Source organism: Castanea sativa, chromosome 6 (genome assembly GCF_040712315.1).
Source record: "Castanea sativa cultivar Marrone di Chiusa Pesio chromosome 6, ASM4071231v1".
In the NCBI taxonomy this organism is placed as follows: domain Eukaryota; kingdom Viridiplantae; phylum Streptophyta; class Magnoliopsida; order Fagales; family Fagaceae; genus Castanea; species Castanea sativa.
In genome coordinates, this window is record NC_134018.1 from 52,494,473 (window position 1) to 52,514,043 (window position 19,571).

The following is a 19,571-nucleotide window of genomic DNA, read 5'->3' on the forward strand; positions in this document are numbered from 1 at the left end:
GGCGGTAAACAAGTCGAGTTTTATTAAATAGTGCATGTTTGAGTTTGGCTCGATAATAAATATAAAAAAGCCCAAAAAATGTTCGAGTTTTATCAAATAGTGTTCAAGCTCGAACTCATTAGAATGCCCAAAAGCTTTTGACATTACACGCATCCTATGAAACCACTAAATTTTCCCATAAGAAGAAGAGGTTGAAAAAAAAAAAAAAGTAAATTCTAATTAGCAAATGGGAAAGGAAAAAGTTTTCACTTTCAAATGAAATTGAAATAATATTAAGGTCCAATAAATGCTTCTGGACAAACATTACACAGTACGATGAGGTGTATGATGATTTCCAAACGCTGCAGAATAGAAGCAGCACATAGCTAAGCTAAGGCCATTCAATAAATTACAGATGACTAATATTGTTATTCTTTGTGCAACAGACTTCTTATATGCTAAATCACTGATTCCATACAAGAGGTCTAACAATCCAGTAATATGTAGTCGATCACAACGTTGTTTTTGGAGTAGTTCTAGGACCACAATTTTTTTTTCAGAACTCTAACATTGCAAATTGTGAGTAGTTAACTATCACTTACATATGGACCCAGCATTTTTTCTTTACTAATCACACTCTATCATGTCACAGTTGTAGCAAAAAGTTGTGAAAAATTATGTGGTGCTAAAATTTTTCTTTTTTTTTTTGTGACAAACAAAATGGTACTTAAAATGCTTTTAGCTTTGAAGATTGTCACCCATGAGAGCATCTTATTTAGTTGTTGATTGCTCATCTGTTAACATATCAGTACAAGCTTATGTTCCTAAATGCTAATAGTCTAAGCAGTTTAGCAGAATATCTTTGATATTGTTAATGCAGACCCTTCTCTGTTGATGCAGATTACTCCATTGTTGGAGACCAATTTTTTTTTTTTTTTAAAGACCCTTCTTTGTTGATGCAGAGTACTCTGTCAAAATTTCTTCAAACAGGAGAATTGTATAGAAAATTTTGACACAAACATGGATCTTTTTTAAAACGTTAATGACTGCATGCATACATACATGCCAAAAGCCATAAATTCTCTCAAATGGGTAAGCAAAAGATATCAAATGTTGATGGGCTAGAGAGTGAGAGAGAGAGATCAAAATTCCATAGTTCTAATATGCATAAATACAAGAACTTTATTTAGTTCGTGGTTACTTTACCGAAGGCAAAATCCCTATATAACCTTGAGCTCCTAAAAAAATTTAAACCCAACACATTCTAACCCTATCCTTAAAATATATAAATACAAGTTTGTTAGTAAATGCAATTCAAAATTAATTATTTTCCTCAAAACAAAACTCACACACAAACACAAAAAATCTAGGGCATGTTTGTACATGTGTTTAAACACATGTTTTCAATTTTTAAATAATATTACATGTATTTTCATACATTTTTTCACTCACACGTATTTCTAAAAAAAAATTAAAAATTGTTGTTTAAACACACATACCAAATGAGCCTCTATTCATCGATGCAGCTTTTATAGTTTAGTGATATTACTTGATTTTCCTAATAAGAAAAAACAATGTTCAAATCTTCATTTGCACTTATTAAAACAATTAAATTATAAAAAATACCAAATCAAATTCCTAACCCAACCCACACTATTTTTAAAAAATAAAAATAAAAATAAAAACCGGCAATTTAATTAATTGAAACAAAAATTAAAAAGTTAACCATGCCATAAAGCTCATTGATTAAGGAAATATTTTTTAAAAATATTATTAATTTTATTTTTATCAGCTTTTTAAATTTCCATAGAAGGTTGTTTTAATATTTTTCTAAAATCTTATCAAAAAAAATTTTTTTTTTCTAAAATAGTTTATTAAGCTTCAAAATAAAATAAAATAAAAATAACCATATTCTCTCTTTCTCACGCTCTCTTCTCTTCCTTCTCCACTTGCTTATTCTCTCTAAACCCCAAACCTCAACCAGTTCACAATCTCTCTCTCTCCCCCTGATATTTCAGTATCTGAGCGATCAATTACGCAAAGAATCATAGAGAATCAGAGGCTTTGAAGACTATGTCGATGTCCCATTCCGATACGACGTCGTCTTATGGCACCGACTACAATAATTTCAGACAAACCAGCCGCGACTGTGAGTTCAATCTCTCTCTCTCTCTCTCTCTCTCTCTCTCTCTCTTAATTAATCAATTTTTGTGTGTGTAATTTACACGATTTCACAGTATGTTTATCTTTTACTACATTTAATTAGTTCTTTTCTAATTTGGTGGAATTAGTAAGAAATTGAAACTAATTAGTCAAGCTTAGTTCATTTCTTAATTTGAATCGGTCATTTATATTAGTTGCAGTTAGGAATGCATTTGATCAAGTACTATAACAACGTATTTCAATGGATAATGCATCCATTAGCAAATTGATAGTGTAGCTTCAACCGTCATACTATCTTTGAAGAACAATAGGATTTGAAATACTTAGGATAAGCCAGTAAATTGAGGTTCGGGTGGCAATGGCATACATGTTTAGCCGATTGATTATGACATTCATGCGTGGCCGCCTTGATTAGTTGTGTTGAGAAAAGGTTAAATGAGTATATGTTAAGCTATTGGCGGTTTCATGATATTGGAAATGGGACAAATCGGTGTTAAACCATGTGTGAAAAAAAAAAAAAAAAAAACAAACAAACAAACAATGAATTGGCCTTTAAAAATCTCAATGTCCGGACCAATGGTCGTTCCTATCTCAATCAACTACTTATAATTACCTCACCCTTACTTACTGGTGCTAGAAGGTTTGGTGAATTTGAGATAGTTAATTTCTTTAGCGGAAACTTTTTTTTTTTGGCAACTAAATGACGATTAGTGGAAAAGATGTTTGTTCAAGTTATTTGGTTATCATGAAGTGATATGTGTCCGTGGGCGTGCATTATTGTTTGATATGAACAGAGAGATTAGGCAGGGCCAAATTATTGACTGATCGGCTGATCACTTAGTAATTGACTCTTTTTTTTTTTTTTGAACCCTATGTATGCACGGGATTATTGCATGAAATGCTTCGGTCATTTAAAACAGGGGATTCAAAATCAACTTGGAAGGTATATGCAGCTTGTAGTAGTCTTCTGTAATTCAAAATGTTTTTGGTGAGCTGTACTTTTAATTTAACTTCATTCCAATCACTTAGAGAATTCCTGTCTTGAACATCCTTCTATTTTCTTTTTCTTTTTCTTTTTTATTTTTTTTAATTAACCTTTCCAATACATATATTTGTTTAGTCTAAAATGTTTGCTTCTAGGTCTAGGCCCAAGTTCATCAACATCTTTAGCAACTAGTGTTTCTTTTAAATGTAGCCAATATAGGCTTAAATGATAGCCCTTTTGTTTTTCTTAAAGGGCTAGCCATATAGTGTAGAAATGTGAGTGACATGGTCTCTATTGTTGAAGCCTATATTGGCTATATCTTAGAGAAAAACTAGTTGCCAAAAGATGTTGATGAACATAGTCCTTGACCTAGAAGCAAACGTTTTAGAGTAAATAAATACATGTATTGGAAAGGTTAATTTTTTATATAAAAAAAAGTAATAAAAATAAAAAATAAAAAATAAAAGAGAGACGGAGAGAGAATGATGTTCAAGACGGGAATTTTCTAAGTGATTGGAATGAAGTTAACGTTTGCTTGAATTTTTTTTTTCTTAGTTACAAACCCAACTTTAAAAGAAGTAACTTAAAGATATAATTGATATTGTTTAAGAAGTACAATGATTTCTTTATCATATTTGCTACCATCTAGAAAGCACGAACGCAGCTGGGAGGGTGCCGCAACCGAGTCTGACGCGGCCCAACGAGGGCCGCGGCGTCCGACGCGGTTGCCCGTGAGTCGATGCTGCGTCTGAGTTTTTTTTTTTTTCACGGATTCGCGCCGACTCGGCTTCGATTCGCGCCGAACCGGGCAAATTCGGCCAGAATCGGGTCGTATTGGCCAGTGACCGAAACGGTCGAAACATACCGAAACAGGCCGAAATCGGCCTTGAATCTTGCCGGAACAGCCGAAATCGGCTTTGAATGGGGCCCAAACACCTTAAATCTGTCCTTCCTCAATTTATTTTGAATATTTGTTGCTTCTTTTTGTGTTTTCTTTTTGGTTTTATGTTTTGTTTTGTGTTTCTTGCCTTCTTCTTTCTTTGTTTTGTGAATCAAGGCATAGTAATATGTTTTTTAAGCATATTTTAATTGTAAAAATATATAGAAAATATAAATAAAAATATTTTTAATAATTTTTTAATTGCCGAGTCCCGCCGCACCCGCACCCGCACCCACCTTTTTCAAAAATTGCCGAGTCCCGCACCCGCACCCGAGTCCCAAAACGCACCCGTGCTTCATAGGCTACCATTCATTTGTTTTTTAAACATATAGTTGGTTTGTTTATGTGATATTTAGTTCTATAGGAAAAACACTTGGGTTGGTATTCTAAAGAGTCATATATACTTTATTCCACTGAGATTTAATTGTCTTTGCTTTTGATTTATATAAAAGGGTAGTAAAGGATATGATCCCAAGTGGGTACAGTTCATTTTTTAAACCCCATATTGACAAATTAAAACTCAATTCAAACCATAGGTAATTAAAGGACTCACATGTGTGGTAGACTAAATGTTAATGTTATACATTAGAACACTAGCATGGCTTGAAATATATTATAATTGGTACTACACTAATCAGTTTTGAATCTTTTGATGGGCTTTTTTTTTTAATATTACTAAAATAATAAAATAATTTATGGTTGCAGATCTTTTAATTCAGCAACGGTGTGAATCAGCTTGTGTGTCGGAGTTTGAGGCTATAAACTACTCTTGTAAAAGTCGGTTCATTTTTCCCTTTCACTGGTCCACTTGAGTTTTCTTGTCTATATTTTCTATTCCAATTTTTTAGATTATGATTGCATTGAGGAGAACACTCTACCTATGGTTGTGTTACTTAAATTCTGCAAACTTTTCTGCACAACTCAACTCAGAATGTTACGAATCCTTGACCCTTTTACCTTGTTGAGTAGATCTTGTCACTTTGAATCGAAACCAGGCTTCAATTCTTGGGGCCCAACCTCGCCCTTGAGACCAAAAATTACCAAAAACAATGTTGCAATTTTCTGGGATTTGGACAATAAACCACCAAACTCATTCCCGCCATACAACACTGCTGTCAAGCTAAAGGCAGCAATGGCGTCCTTTGGGGTTGTTAGATACATGGTGGCATATGCAAATCATCACGCATTTACCCATGTTCCACAAGTTGTTAGGGAGCAAAGAAAAGAGAGGAAAATATTGAATCAGTTGGAGAATAGGGGTGTGATTAAGACAGTTGAGCCGTATCTTTGTCGGGTTTGTGGGAGGAATTTTTATTCAAATGAGAAGTTTGTAAATCATTTCAAGCAAATTCATGAGCGTGAGCAGATAAAAAGGTTGAATCAGATAGAGTCAGCAAGGGGGAAGACGAGGGTGAAGCTAGTGGCTAAGTATTCCATGAAGATGGAGAAGTATAAGAATGCTGCGAGGGATATTTTGACTCCGAAGGTGGGGTATGGTTTGGCTGATGAGTTGAAGCAGGCAGGGTTTTGGGTTCGCACTGTGTCGAATAAGCCACAAGCTGCAGATGTTGCTTTGAAGAATCATATGGTGGATATGATGGATAGGAGGAGAGTTGAGTGTATGGTGCTTGTATCAGATGATTCAGATTTTGTGGATGTTTTGAAGGAGGCAAAGTTGCGATGTTTGAAGACAGTTGTTGTGGGGGATGTGAATGATGGGGCTTTGAAGAGGGTTGCGGATGCAGGGTTTTCATGGAGTGAAATTTTGATGGGTAAGGCGAAGAAGGAGGCAGAATCAGTCGTTGGAAAATGGAAGGACCATGACATTTTGAAGAGATTGGAGTGGACATATAACCCTGAGGTGGAGAAAAAGGTATATGATCTTGAGGATGAGGTTGTTGAGGAGACCCAAAATGTGGATTTTGAAGGAATTGTTAGTGGGGTAGTTGATGGTAATATACAAGAAGATAACAAGGCTTGGTGGGAGCTGGATTCTGATGGTGATGTTTCTTCACAATCATTGAAAAGATTGGAGTGGAGATATAACCCTGAGGTGAAGAATAATGTATGTAGTTTTGAGGATGAGGTTGCTGAGGAGACTGAGAATGGGGATTTTGAAGGTATTGTTAGTGGGGTAGATGAGGATTACATGCAAAAGGAAGACAGCATTGCTTGGTCAGATCTGGGTTCTAATGTTGATGCTGTTTCTTCACAATCTAGTGGATGACTGCTTGTAGTTTTGTATCTTAGAGTTTGGTATATGGTAAAGTTAACTTATCTTCTCTTGCCAAGCATTTATCAGATAATGTTTTAATAGATTTGAAGAATTAGATTGCCTATCAACGAAAGGAAAAAAAATTGAAAAATTAAATCGTCGATTGTCTTTAGTAAATAATGGATGATTTTGATTTATTTATGTTTCTTGCAATGAATCATGATATGATGGACGTTAAGTTATATACACACACACATATGATGGACATGCTGGGCTGTCTAATGCTATGTTGAACCGACATCCAGGACTAGCATTAGACAGCCCAGCATAGCATCCAGTTAATTTTGGTGGTGCTTTCATGATAACTGTAGGAGCTCTCTAGCACTATTTGTTTGATCAACCTTTACACAGTACTGGATGCATCATAAATGTGTTGTATGATGCATCAAATGTCAACCAAAATTAACTGCTTTTCTAGTTGCCGCTGGTCTTACTCAGCATTTTTGTAGAACATGCCAGTGAAGTTTAACTCAATTTACACCTCTCTTTGTAAAAGGTAAAGTCAAGACCTCGAGGGTGAGGCCATGGATTTAAGATTTAGTGAGCATGTATTGTACCAGTGAAAAAAAGGGTTGTAGTAATATGGAAGTCTAGGAAACTTTGAAGAATGTTTCTCATAAGTGGCCATCCGCACTTGTTTTGAAGTTGACACACGAAATCATATTTGGTGTCTTATTTTGAATACCATGGGCCAAATTCTTTTCTCATGAAATTTTGATATTCTATAATTTTGTTCCAACCCTACTAGTTCTTTGAACTTTAGTTTTGTCGATCAGTAACTTATACATTGATGTTATGTTTAGTGGAGTTGTGAGTTTTCAGTTGTCTGTATCTGTCTCTGTGAATGTAGCTGCTACATTATTTCTAGGGATCAAGGTTGTTCTCTCTAATCTTTGGTGTGCTGTGACTTTTTAGTTTTTAACTTGTACCATAAACAGAGCCCTTTTCTGCTCTTCATATTGTATATTTCTTTTGCACTTATTAAAACAATTAAATTATAAAAAATACCAAACCAAATTCCTAACCCAACCCACACTATTTTTAAAAAATAAAAATAAAAATAAAAACCGGCAATTTAATTAATTGAAACAAAAATTAAAAAGTTAACCATGCCATAAAGCTCATTGATTAAGGAATATTTTTAAAAAAATATTATTATTTTTATTTTTATCAGCTTTTTAAATTTCCATAGAAGGTTGTTTTAATATTTTTCTAAAATCTTATCAAAAAAATTTTTTTTTTTTTCTAAAATAATTTATTAAGCTTCAAAATAAAATAAAATAAAAATAACCATATTCTCTCTTTCTCACGCTCTCTCTTCTCTTTCTTTTCCACTTGCTTATTCTCTCTAAACCCCAAACCTCAACCAGTTCACAATCTCTCTCTCTCTCCCTGATATTTCAGTATCTGAGCGATCAATTACGCAAAGAATCATAGAGAATCAGAGGCTTTGAAGACTATGTCGATGTCCCATTCCGATACGACGTCGTCTTATGGCACCGACTACAATAATTTCAGACAAACCAGCCGCGACCGTGAGTTCAATCTCTCTCTCTCTCTCTCTCTCTCTCTCTCTCTCTCTTAATTAATCAATTTTTGTGTGTGTAATTTACACGATTTCACAGTATGTTTATCTTTTACTACATTTAATTAGTTCTTTTCTAATTTGGTGGAATTAGTAAGAAATTGAAACTAATTAGTCAAGCTTAGTTCATTTCTTAATTTGAATCGGTCATTTATATTAGTTGCAGTTAGGAATGCATTTGATCAAGTACTATAACAACGTATTTCAATGGATAATGCATCCATTAGCAAATTGATAGTGTAGCTTCAACCGTCATTCTATCTTTGAAGAACAATAGGATTTGAAATACTTAGGATAAGCCAGTAAATTGAGGTTCGGGTGGCAATGGCATACATGTTTAACCGATTGATTATGACATTCATGCGTGGCCGCCTTGATTAGTTGTGTTGAGAAAAGGTTAAATGAGTATATGTTAAGCTATTGGCGGTTTCATGATATTGGAAATGGGACAAATCAGTGTTAAACCATGTGTGAAAAAAAAAAAACAAACAAACAATGAATTGGCCTTTAAAAATCTCAATGTCCGGACCAATGGTCGTTCCTATCTCAATCAACTACTTATAATTACCTCACCCTTACTTACTGGTGCTAGAAGGTTTGGTGAATTTGAGATAGTTAATTTCTTTAGCGGAAACTTTTTTTTTTTGGCAACTAAATGTCGATTAGTGTAAAAGATGTTTGTTCAAGTTATTTGGTTATCATGAAGTGATATGTGTGCGTGGGCGTGCATTATTGTTTGATATGAACAGAGAGATTAGGCAGGGCCAAATTATTGACTAATCGGCTGATCACTTAGTAATTGACTCTTTTTTTTTTTTGAACCCTATGTATGCACGGGATTATTGCATGAAATGCTTCGGTCATTTAAAACAGGGGATTCAAAATCAACTTGGAAGGTATATGCAGCTTGTAGTAGTCTTCTGTAATTCAAAATGTTTTTGGTGAGCTGTACTTTTAATTTAACTTCATTCCAATCACTTAGAGAATTCCTGTCTTGAACATCCTTCTCTTTTCTTTTTCTTTTTCTTTTTTATTTTTTTTAATTAACCTCCAATACATATATTTGTTTAGTCTAAAATGTTTGCTTCTAGGTCTAGGCCCAAGTTCATCAACATCTTTAGCAACTAGTGTTTCTTTTAAATGTAGCCAATATAGGCTTAAATGATAGCCCTTTTGTTTTTCTTAAAGGGCTAGCCATATAGTGTAGAAATGTGAGTGACATGGTCTCTATTGTTGAAGCCTATATTGGCTATATCTTAGAGAAAAACTAGTTGCCAAAAGATGTTGATGAACATAGTCCTTGACCTAGAAGCAAACGTTTTAGAGTAAACAAATACATGTATTGGAAAGGTTAATTTTTTATATAAAAAAAAAGTAATAAAAATAAAAAATAAAAGAGAGACAGAGAGAGAATGATGTTCAAGACGGGAATTTTCTAAGTGATTGGAAAGAAGTTAACGTTTGCTTGAATTTTTTTTTCTTAGTTACAAACCCAACTTTAAAAGAAGTAACTTAAAGATATAATTGATATTCTTTAAGAAGTACAATTATTTCTTTATCATATTTGCTACCATCTAGAAAGCACGAACGTGGCTGGGAGGGTGCCGCACCCGAGTCCGACACGGGACGCGGCGTCCGACGCAGTTGCCCGTGAGTCGGTGCTGCATCTGAGTTTTTTTTTTTTTTTTCACGGATTCGCGCCGACTCAGCTTCGATTCGCGCCGAACCGGGCAGATTCGGCCAGAATCAGGCCGTATCGGGTCGTATTGGCCAGCGACTGAAACGGCCGAAATCGGCCTTGAATCTCGCCGGAACAGCCGAAATCGGCTTTGAATGGGGCCCAAACACCTTAAATCTGTCCTTCCTCAATTTATTTTGAATATTTGTTGCTTCTTTTTGTGTTTTCTTTTTGGTTTTGTGTTTTGTTTTGTGTTTCTTGCCTTCTTCTTTCTTTGTTTTGTGAATCAAGGCATAGTAATATGTTTTTTAAGCATATTTTAATTGTAAAAATATATAGAAAATATAAATAAAAATATTTTTAATAATTTTTTAATTGCCGAGTCCCGCCGCACCCGCACCCACCTTTTTCAAAAATTCCCGAGTCCCGCACCCGTGCTTCATAGGCTACCATTGATTTGTTTTTTAAACATATAGTTGGTTTGTTTATGTGATATTTAGTTCTATAGGAAAAACACTTGGGTTGGTATTCTAAAGAGTCATATATACTTTATTCCACTGAGATTTAATTGTCTTTGCTTTTGATTTATATAAAAGGGTAGTAAAGGATATGATCCCAAGTGGGTACAGTTCATTTTTTAAACCCCATATTGACAAATTAAAACTCAATTCAAACCATAGGTAATTAAAGGACTCACATGTGTGGTAGACTAAATGTTAATGTTATACATTAGAACGCTAGCATGGCTTGAAATATATTATAATTGGTACTACACTAATCAGTTTTGAATCTTTTGATGGGCTTTTTTTTTTAATATTACTAAAATAATTAAATAATTTATGGTTGCAGATCTTTTAATTCAGCAACGGTGTGAATCAGCTTGTGTGTTGGAGTTTGAGACTATAAACTACTCTTGTAAAAGTCGGTTCATTTTTCCCTTTCACTGGTCCACTTGAGTTTTCTTGTCTATATTTTCAATTCCAATTTTTTAGATTATGATTGCATTGAGGAGAACACTCTACCTATGGTTGTGTTACTTAAATTCTGCGAACTTTTCTGCACAACTCAACTCAGAATGTTACGAATCCTTGACCCTTTTACCTTGTTGAGTAGATCTTGTCACTTTGAATCGAAACCAGGCTTCAATTCTTGGGGCCCAACCTCGCCCTTGAGACCAAAAATTACCAAAAACAATGTTGCAATTTTCTGGGATTTGGACAATAAACCACCAAACTCATTCCCGCCATACAACACTGCTGTCAAGCTAAAGGCAGCAATGGCGTCCTTTGGGGTTGTTAGATACATGGTGGCATATGCAAATCATCACGCATTTACCCATGTTCCACAAGTTGTTAGGGAGCAAAGAAAAGAGAGGAAAATACTGAATCAGTTGGAGAATAGGGGTGTGATTAAGACAGTTGAGCCGTATCTTTGTCGGGTTTGTGGGAGGAATTTTTATTCAAATGAGAAGTTTGTAAATCATTTCAAGCAAATTCATGAGCGTGAGCAGATAAAAAGGTTGAATCAGATAGAGTCAGCAAGGGGGAAGATGAGGGTGAAGCTAGTGGCTAAGTATTCCATGAAGATGGAGAAGTATAAGAATGCTGCGAGGGATATTTTGACTCCGAAGGTGGGGTATGGTTTGGCTGATGAGTTGAAGCAGGCAGGGTTTTGGGTTCACACTGTGTCGAATAAGCCACAAGCTGCAGATGTTGCTTTGAAGAATCATATGGTGGATATGATGGATAGGAGGAGAGTTGAGTGTATGGTGCTTGTATCAGATGATTCGGATTTTGTGGATGTTTTGAAGGAGGCAAAGTTGCGATGTTTGAAGACAGTTGTTGTGGGGGATGTGAATGATGGGGCTTTGAAGAGGGTTGCGGATGCAGGGTTTTCATGGAGTGAAATTTTGATGGGTAAGGCGAAGAAGGAGGCAGAATCGGTCGTTGGAAAATGGAAGGACCATGACATTTTGAAGAGATTGGAGTGGACATATAACCCTGAGGTGGAGAAAAAGGTATATGATCTTGAGGATGAGGTTGTTGAGGAGACCCAAAATGTGGATTTTGAAGGAATTGTTAGTGGGGTAGTTGATGGTAATATACAAGAAGATAACAAGGCTTGGTGGGAGCTGGATTCTGATGGTGATGTTTCTTCACAATCATTGAAAAGATTGGAGTGGAGATATAACCCGGAGGTGAAGAATAATGTATGTAGTTTTGAGGATGAGGTTGCTGAGGAGACTGAGAATGGGGATTTTGAAGGTATTGTTAGTGGGGTAGATGAGGATTACATGCAAAAGGAAGACAGCATTGCTTGGTCAGATCTGGGTTCTAATGTTGATGCTGTTTCTTCACAATCTAGTGGATGACTGCTTGTAGTTTTGTATCTTAGAGTTTGGTATATGGTAAAGTTAACTTATCTTCTCTTGCCAAGCATTTATCAGATAATGTTTTAATAGATTTGAAGAATTAGATTGCCTATCAACGAAAGGAAAAAAAATTGAAAAATTAAATCGTCGATTGTCTTTAGTAAATAATGGATGATTTTGATTTATTTATGTTTCATGCAATGAATCATGATATGATGGACGTTAAGTTATATACACACACACACATATGATGGACATGCTGGGCTGTCTAATGCTATGTTGAATCGACATCCAGGACTAGCATTAGACAGCCCAGCATAGCATCCAGTTAATTTTGGTGGTGCTTTCATGATAACTGTAGGAGCTCTCTAGCACTATTTGTTTGATCAACCTTTACACAGTACTGGATGCATCATAAATGTGTTGTATGATGCATCAAATGTCAACCAAAATTAACTGCTTTTCTAGTTGCCGCTGGTCTTACTCAGCATTTTTGTAGAACATGCCAGTGAAGTTTAACTCAATTTACACCTCTCTTTGTAAAAGGTAAAGTCAAGACCTCGAGGGTGAGGCCATGGATTAAGATTTAGTGAGCATGTATTGTACTAGTGAAAAAAAGGGTTGTAGTAATATGGAAGTCTAGGAAACTTTGAAGAATGTTTCTCATAAGTGGCCATCCGCACTTGTTTTGAAGTTGACACACGAAATCATATTTGGTGTCTTAATTTGTATACCATGGGCCAAATTCTTTTCTCATGAAATTTTGATATTCTATAATTTTGTTCCAACCCTACTAGTTCTTTGAACTTTAGTTTTGTCGATCAGTAACTTATACATTGATGTTATGTTTAGTGGAGGTGTGAGTTTTCAGTTGTCTGTATCTGTCTCTTTGGATATAGCTGCTACAGTATTTCTAGGGATCAAGGTTGTTCTCTCTAATCTTTGGTGTGCTGTGACTTTTTAGTTTTTAACTTGTACCATAAACAGAGCCCTTTTCTGCTCTTCATATTGTATATTTCTTTTGCTGTCAGCTGGTTGGAGTCCTTGAAAACAAAACAACATTTAACAATTTTGCAAAAGAGAAGGTTAATTCTCACATTAAGATCTTTTGAAAGCTTCTTTGATATGATCAGAGAGTCCCAAAATTGTTGACATTTTAAATTGGGAACATAAAACAACTAAGGACTTGTTGGCCTCTTGCATTGTTCTTTGTGACCTTCCATTGTCGTTGGCTTCTTGCATTGTTGTTTATACGCATGTGGTTCAAACCTTCCATATCTTCATGATCCAGACATTTGATGCAGTAGTCTGTAAGGTTCACATGTATCCGATCATTAAAAAATGATTAGAATCTTCATGAATTCTTAGGGTAATTTCACCATGAGATTACTAAAATCTTATAAATCTATTTTGAAATGTGTGAGATTAGATTTTATCACAGATGAATAAAAGTTGACGGTTAGGAAGTCGGTATCTATTTAAATTTTGATGACAAAATAAATGCAGTTTACTCATTTCAAATGTATGGATCAGAGAAGTTCTTTAAAATTCTAAAGAATCTTAATCCTATAATGTAAACTTTTATAGTTCTTGTAGTTTCCTTCACAGCATGAAGAAACAACCAAAGCGCAAGACGGACAAAAACCAAATATTCTTTTAGCAAGTCTGTCTATATGATCCTGTCCAAAAAAAAATGTTGACAAATTTTGACACAGTCAAAACTTTACTACACATATCTACTCAGGCGTTTGGAAACTTGAATTTGGATTTTAAATCAATAGATTTCAAATGCCTTGATTTCAAATCCATTGATTTTCGATGTCATTTCAAGTCCAACTCCTTGATCTTTCAAAACTATTCAAACAAAGTATTTGAATATTAATCACTCAAAGCCAAATACAAATATTTAAATCTTACTATCTAAACACGCTATTTGATCATAGAGCACGCAAAGGATGCTACAGTCTCAAGAAGTAAAAGGTTAAACAGCGGCCTTTCATGTAGAAACAAGAAAGGTGCTCTCAATGTCATTCAAAAACGTAGGAACTACTCCAGAAAACCATTATGCTGTTAGACTCTTGAACTATCCGATCATTAATTTTGAATAGTTGCGTCATAAATCATAATGCAAGTAATTATTAAGATTCTGGCAGAACCACTGCAATAAGGATAATTGAAGTTTCAATCAATTGCAGACTTGGGGTTCTACTTTATATTGAGCTTTAACATAATCTTCACAATCAATCCCCATGAATATCTTTTCCTCAAAAAAAAAAAAATCCCCATGAATATTTTATTCCCTTTTACTTTTATTTATACTAATACTAGCGCTTGTAATAATTTGCACTTGAACATGAAATCTCTAGTTTTTTAGCCAAATCTCCCTTTTTTTTAGGATAGGATAGGAAACTTATATTAGAAATACACCTTGTCCTTGCAAATAGACTCGTACCTCTTTGGTGAATTGAGTTGCACTTCCAGCTGAGGCTTGGACTCTCAGAGAGAACTGGCTTCCGTCGTTCCACAACAAGATCAATACTCATATAAAATGATAAATTGAATTCATAAAATCCAAAAATCATTCACAAGAAAAGCATCCTTTGATTCCTTTCACATGGTTGTTTCCTATTTCCTTGGTTTCAGCTTCACTAGTTGATAATAATATCCACATAGCTAGGACCCATCAAAAGTTATCTAGTTCATACTTCATACAGATTCAGAATCCAATTATCCCCATGTACCAATGAGTGAAAATGATAAGGATCTCAGTAGACGAGACAAAGAATAAAACAAAGAGATCCAAGACCCTGACCCCCCCAAAAACCCCACAACCCAAATTCTCGAAACATAGGTACCAATCATAAACATCCCCATGTAACAATTAAGCAGAACATGTACAAAAAGTAATACAGAATGCTCATAATGTTTAAGTTTTAAGATCATACAATTACACCCGTGCCTTCAACATTACTTTGATCGTTGTTGGTTTCATTATAGTACTTGCATAGAACCTTGCACTTAACCGCACTGCCATAGACATAGAATCCAGGTGCAACCATGATACGAACCTCCGCAGATGGAACCAACTGTTTCACCTTATCTCCACCCATGTCCTCCATGTAAACCCCATCAAACCCAACCCCTAAATCCACTCTAAATATAGGCAAGCTCGGGTGCACTGAGTTGGCTAAAAGGTGGACCAACCACACACTCTTTGAAGCAACAAAGAAGGCTTGCAAAATTGGCTCTGGCCAAGCCCTGTTCCAACCCAACATGGCCACAATTTCACTCATTTTCCTGTCACAAAACCTGCTAAACTCTTCACTGAAATGCCTTGTCCCCTTGTTCAACACTTGTTCCCATTTCAAACCACGAAGAAAGTTGAAGGACTCGAAGTTAGCCGTGCACCTATCAATCGGGTTCAAGATTTGATTCGAGGCATTCCTTCGAAACCCAATTGATTCAAAGTCTTCATAAAAAGCCTTGTTTAGTAAAGCCTCCAGGTAAAACACCAAACTTCTGGGGTTCTTTGAGAGTGAGAATTTTATATCATAAGGTTGGAGGAGAACTGAAATTCTTTCGTTTACTCTGCTCCCCATGTGCCTAAGTTGCATGGTGAGTGAACGGCTTAATAGCTTGACCGAAGACCGAGACTCCGAAACAGAAACCAGAAAGTGTTCAATCACTTTGCCATTAAGCCCCATTGAGCTGTGTCCATTACTGTGGCTAGTCTTTATTCCCATTTGATATGGCGAGTTGGTGGTGCTACATTCTTCGAGCCCAGATTTCAAGTTATAGCAATAGGCTTCGAGCTTGTTGAGCTTCTTCTCTAGCTCAGCCATGGAGTACTTAAGCCTTGAAGCTTCAAGAAGAGCCTCATCTCTCTTTCCTGTAGCGTGAATAAGCTTCTGTGAGAGCTCAGCCACTGCAATATTCTTCCACTGCTCCTCTCTCGCCGCCGCCTCTGTGGGACTAGACCTCGGGCTCTTCCTCGTTAAAGATAACAATATGGACTTGAATATGCCATTGGGACTTGCAATCGATGAAGAAGAAGAAGAAGAAAAAGTGGAGTGCTTGTTGAGGCCATTGTTGTCGAGTGGAACCACAGAGATTTTCTCACGCGCGTGTGGACGACAATTGTTGCAACGCACTGCAGTAGTACCATCTTCTACTCCGTTGGCATCAGAATCTGACTGCTTAATCTTCTTGGGTTTGCCAATAATTTTGTGAGGCTGATGAAGTGGCGTAGGGTGGTGCCTTAGCGCACTTGGTGTAGTCTCTCTACTCTGCCTTTGTTCATTGTTATATTCATCTTCATTTTCACATTCTTGAATCTACAACAAACAAACATAAAAAATAATATAAAAAAAAACTGCATCAAATAAAACATTAATTTCCAATTGTTTTATGTTAATGTTTTAATTAATATTTATATATGTGTGTACTTACTGGAGTGAAGTGTGATGATAGGTGAGGAGGAGGGGATTTAGAGGGAGGAGGAGGAGATTTAGAGGAAGAAGAAGAAGAAGAAGAAGAATGAGCCATGTTGCTTATGGTTTTTTTTTTTTTTTTTTTGGGTTGCCTTTTTGCCTCATCTAACAAAATAAAAGGCTCCTTCTACCCCAAAAAAAAAAAAAAAAAAAGGGCAAAATAAAAGAGTCAATTAGTAGTAAGGCATTTGTTAATAAATTATTTTTTTAAAAAAAATTTAATGTAATGATAATATTAAAGTTTTATCTTAAAATATTTGTTAATATATTATTTTTAAAAAATTTTAATATATTGGTATGAAAATTTGAATAGTACTTTAACTACAAACTATTTTATAATACTTTTACAAATAATTAATATATCAAATTCTTACTAATTTTCATCTTAACACCACTAATATTATTTGTTTATTTATCAATAATCACTCATTACATAAAACTATTTGTTTACTTACCCATAATCATACGTTACATAAAACTGGTAAAATAGTTTGTCTTGCATTTTCCTTAAAAATTAATCAAATGCTTTTAGTTGGGAGTGTACCTGTTCTGTTTCAAGCTCTTTTCGTTTTCTTTCATTTTCTTGTTCGGTTGTATTTTCGTCGTCTTGTAATCATCAACCATGGTTGAGAAACGCATGTAGAGGATTAGTTAGCACGAGTTCGGATTAGACATAGTGCATGGTACACGCTCAGATTTTTGTCTTTCATCGTGATGATGATCCATATATAGTGGAACTTGGATTTGACTATTGAGTCTGTCTATTGACCACGTCAAGGATGATTTTGATTCAAAAGGATCAATCATTCGTTGGATTGATGGGCAACTTGCTGAGGTCATAGCATGTACACCAGTGTTCATGTGTGTAGCAAAACTCTCTGAACATTTCTTTTTCTGCATAAACATAATTTTCATCTGCTACTAGTTTTGATTAAAAAAACAATTGCTTGAAACATGTTATTTTGTAGTTTAACATGGAAAGTGGATACGAAGTTCCTAAAATATTAGTGAACATGTGGAAAATTATGTGAATATTGCATTACTTTGATAAAACCTACCTAGAGAAGATGCATGAATAATGTTAAAAATACGAATTTTTTTACAAAATATTAATATAATGCGTGATTCTCAATAAATGAAAAATGATGTTAATAGTGAACCTAAATAAAAATCAATAAAAAGTTGACCATATCAACTGTTTGTAAAAATGTTGTAATAAAATAATCTATGACTGTTACATTACTCAGAGAAGATTAGGGACCGAGACTGATCAATGGTTAGAAACAAAAATATGCTTGGCTTAGCCAATAGATTTCCTTGACATCCCCATGGTTTTATGTCATGGCCATTTTAGTCTGAAAACAAAGAGGGAGCACGGATGGTTTGTAATGTGTAACCAGAAAAGTCGACACCTTTTGTCTAGGTACACACGTACACACATACACAGTAAATTCATTTTGAAGAAAAATATTCGGTTCAAGTGTGAATGTTTTCCGTGGCGGCGCCACTGGCCAGTGGTCCAGGACCACCCTAAACTAGGAAAAAAAAATTTATATATAATAATTTAAAATTTTATACTTGTTTACCTTAAAAAAAAAATTTGGGACTACCTTAAATTTTTTTTTTTTGTCAATAAAATTAAATTTTGGTTCATAATTTGAGCAACTTAACAATATATTGGAGTTTTTCAAACAAAAAGAAAAAAACTCAAAAAATATTTGAATGAAAATCTGAAAAAAGGCAGGGGCTTGATTCCTTGACTAAGCATTCTGAGCGGTTCTCAGACACTTTTACATCTACGTTTTAAATTTTATTAGATCTTCATCTACACTTTTACATCTACGTTTTGCCTTCCTCCTTGTTCATAACTTCTATGTCTTCTACCAGTACCAGTGTGACAGTATCTTTTCTCAAGTTTTGAGTTTTAAATTTTTCAATACGAAATTTTTTTAACTGTACCGATACCTTTATTCATTTCTTATCTTTTTTTCTTCTTCTTTTTTTTTTTTTTTTTCCTTTTGAGGTTTTTCGATTTACAGAATGCAAATTTGTTTTGGTTTTAAGAACCATTTTTTTTTTTTAAGCACAAACTTCATGCCGGCCAAATCTTGAATTTCGGCCGGTATTTACCAAAATATTCTGAAACACCTGAAATAGACCAGAATGACCCAAATTTTTTCAAAGTGAAATAGGGTGGGTTACTATTCCGGTTTGTTTACCGATATGGTATTTTCTTGCCAGAACAAAATTAATAACATTGAATCAAACCTAATTACCTAAAAGCTAAAAGGAAATACGATTATGTAATTTATACTTCTTAAAGAACGCCCTGGACTAAATTCCTGGAGCCACCACTAAATATTTTTTTGCTATTGTGGCAAATTCATATCAATAAATTAGCAATGCTTATATGAAATTAGGGTCTTGTTATAAATAATTTGAGGGAAGTTAACGGTGTCTTTAGAGTATTTGTTAATAAATCATTTTAGGAAATTTTAACATCATATTCATGAAAAATATAAAAAGTTGTCCAAAAGATTAATTTTCCTATTACATAAAAAGTTTTAAAAACTATTTCTTATACAAACAACCCTAAAGTATCTGTTAATTTTTCCAACTAGATTAAGAACGCAATTTTTTTTTTTTTTTGAGAATCAAATTAAGGGACATTGTTCCTTTTGAAGGTTTACCTCTCTAGTAGGCTAATACCATATTGGACTATTGGAGATTTGGGAGAAATTATAAAGTCCTCATAGTGGACCACGTCATTTGTCTACCATTCCAGTAAAAAACTCCTACTTATTTAAAATTGCTGAGTCAGTATTCAGTTTTTATTAAAAATTCACAATTTTAAACAAGTGGGAGTCTTTTACTGGAATGGCGGATTACATCACTTGTCCACCATGAGGACCCTATAATTTCTCGAGATTTGGTGTAGTACAATAGGCGGTAGGCGACTAGTAGTATCTTTGGGTGCAAATTATAATTATTGCATTTATATCATCAATTACTCCACATTCGATAGTTGAAAGCCGTATACTTGAGAAACTTGCTGGGAGTCCAGCAAGATTTCATGAATACATTTGCATTTCTTTGTACTTTTTT

At 34.7% G+C, this 19,571-nt stretch overlaps 3 protein-coding genes across 3 annotated transcripts; 2 read left to right on the forward strand and 1 right to left on the reverse strand.

Moving 5' to 3' along the window:
* Nucleotides 1–1,883: 1,883 nt before the first annotated feature.
* Nucleotides 1,884–6,479, forward strand: LOC142640582 (uncharacterized). The gene is made up of 2 exons (XM_075814743.1): nucleotides 1,884–2,128; nucleotides 4,773–6,479. Exon 2 carries the CDS (start codon nucleotides 4,948–4,950, stop codon nucleotides 6,292–6,294), a length of 1,347 nt encoding a protein of 448 aa, XP_075670858.1. The 5' UTR covers nucleotides 1,884–2,128; nucleotides 4,773–4,947; the 3' UTR covers nucleotides 6,295–6,479.
* Nucleotides 6,480–7,655: 1,176 nt separating this feature from the next.
* On the forward strand, nucleotides 7,656–12,170 carry LOC142640581 (uncharacterized). Its single transcript, XM_075814742.1, has 2 exons — nucleotides 7,656–7,877; nucleotides 10,455–12,170. The coding sequence occupies exon 2, from the start codon at nucleotides 10,630–10,632 to the stop codon at nucleotides 11,974–11,976; it is 1,347 nt and encodes a 448-aa protein (XP_075670857.1). The 5' UTR covers nucleotides 7,656–7,877; nucleotides 10,455–10,629; the 3' UTR covers nucleotides 11,977–12,170.
* Nucleotides 12,171–13,082: 912 nt separating this feature from the next.
* On the reverse strand, nucleotides 13,083–16,558 carry LOC142640579 (IRK-interacting protein-like). The gene is made up of 3 exons (XM_075814741.1): nucleotides 16,426–16,558; nucleotides 14,429–16,310; nucleotides 13,083–13,284 (listed from the first exon to the last, which is right to left on the reverse strand). The coding sequence occupies exons 1-2, from the start codon at nucleotides 16,519–16,521 to the stop codon at nucleotides 14,916–14,918; spliced, it is 1,491 nt and encodes a 496-aa protein (XP_075670856.1). The 5' UTR covers nucleotides 16,522–16,558; the 3' UTR covers nucleotides 13,083–13,284; nucleotides 14,429–14,915.
* Between the last annotated feature and the right edge of the window lie 3,013 nt (nucleotides 16,559–19,571).

Excerpts from the sequence above, each read along its gene's own strand:
- LOC142640582 (XM_075814743.1), top strand. The coding sequence starts at position 4,948 with ATGGTTGTGTTACTTAAATTCTGCAAACTTTTCTGCACAACTCAACTC.
- LOC142640581 (XM_075814742.1), top strand. The coding sequence starts at position 10,630 with ATGGTTGTGTTACTTAAATTCTGCGAACTTTTCTGCACAACTCAACTC.
- LOC142640579 (XM_075814741.1), bottom strand. The coding sequence starts at position 16,521 with ATGGCTCATTCTTCTTCTTCTTCTTCTTCTTCCTCTAAATCTCCTCCT. Across the intron at positions 16,311-16,425 it reads TATCATCACACTTCACTCCA|ATTCAAGAATGTGAAAATGA; the intron begins GTAAGTACACAC and ends TGTTTGTTGTAG.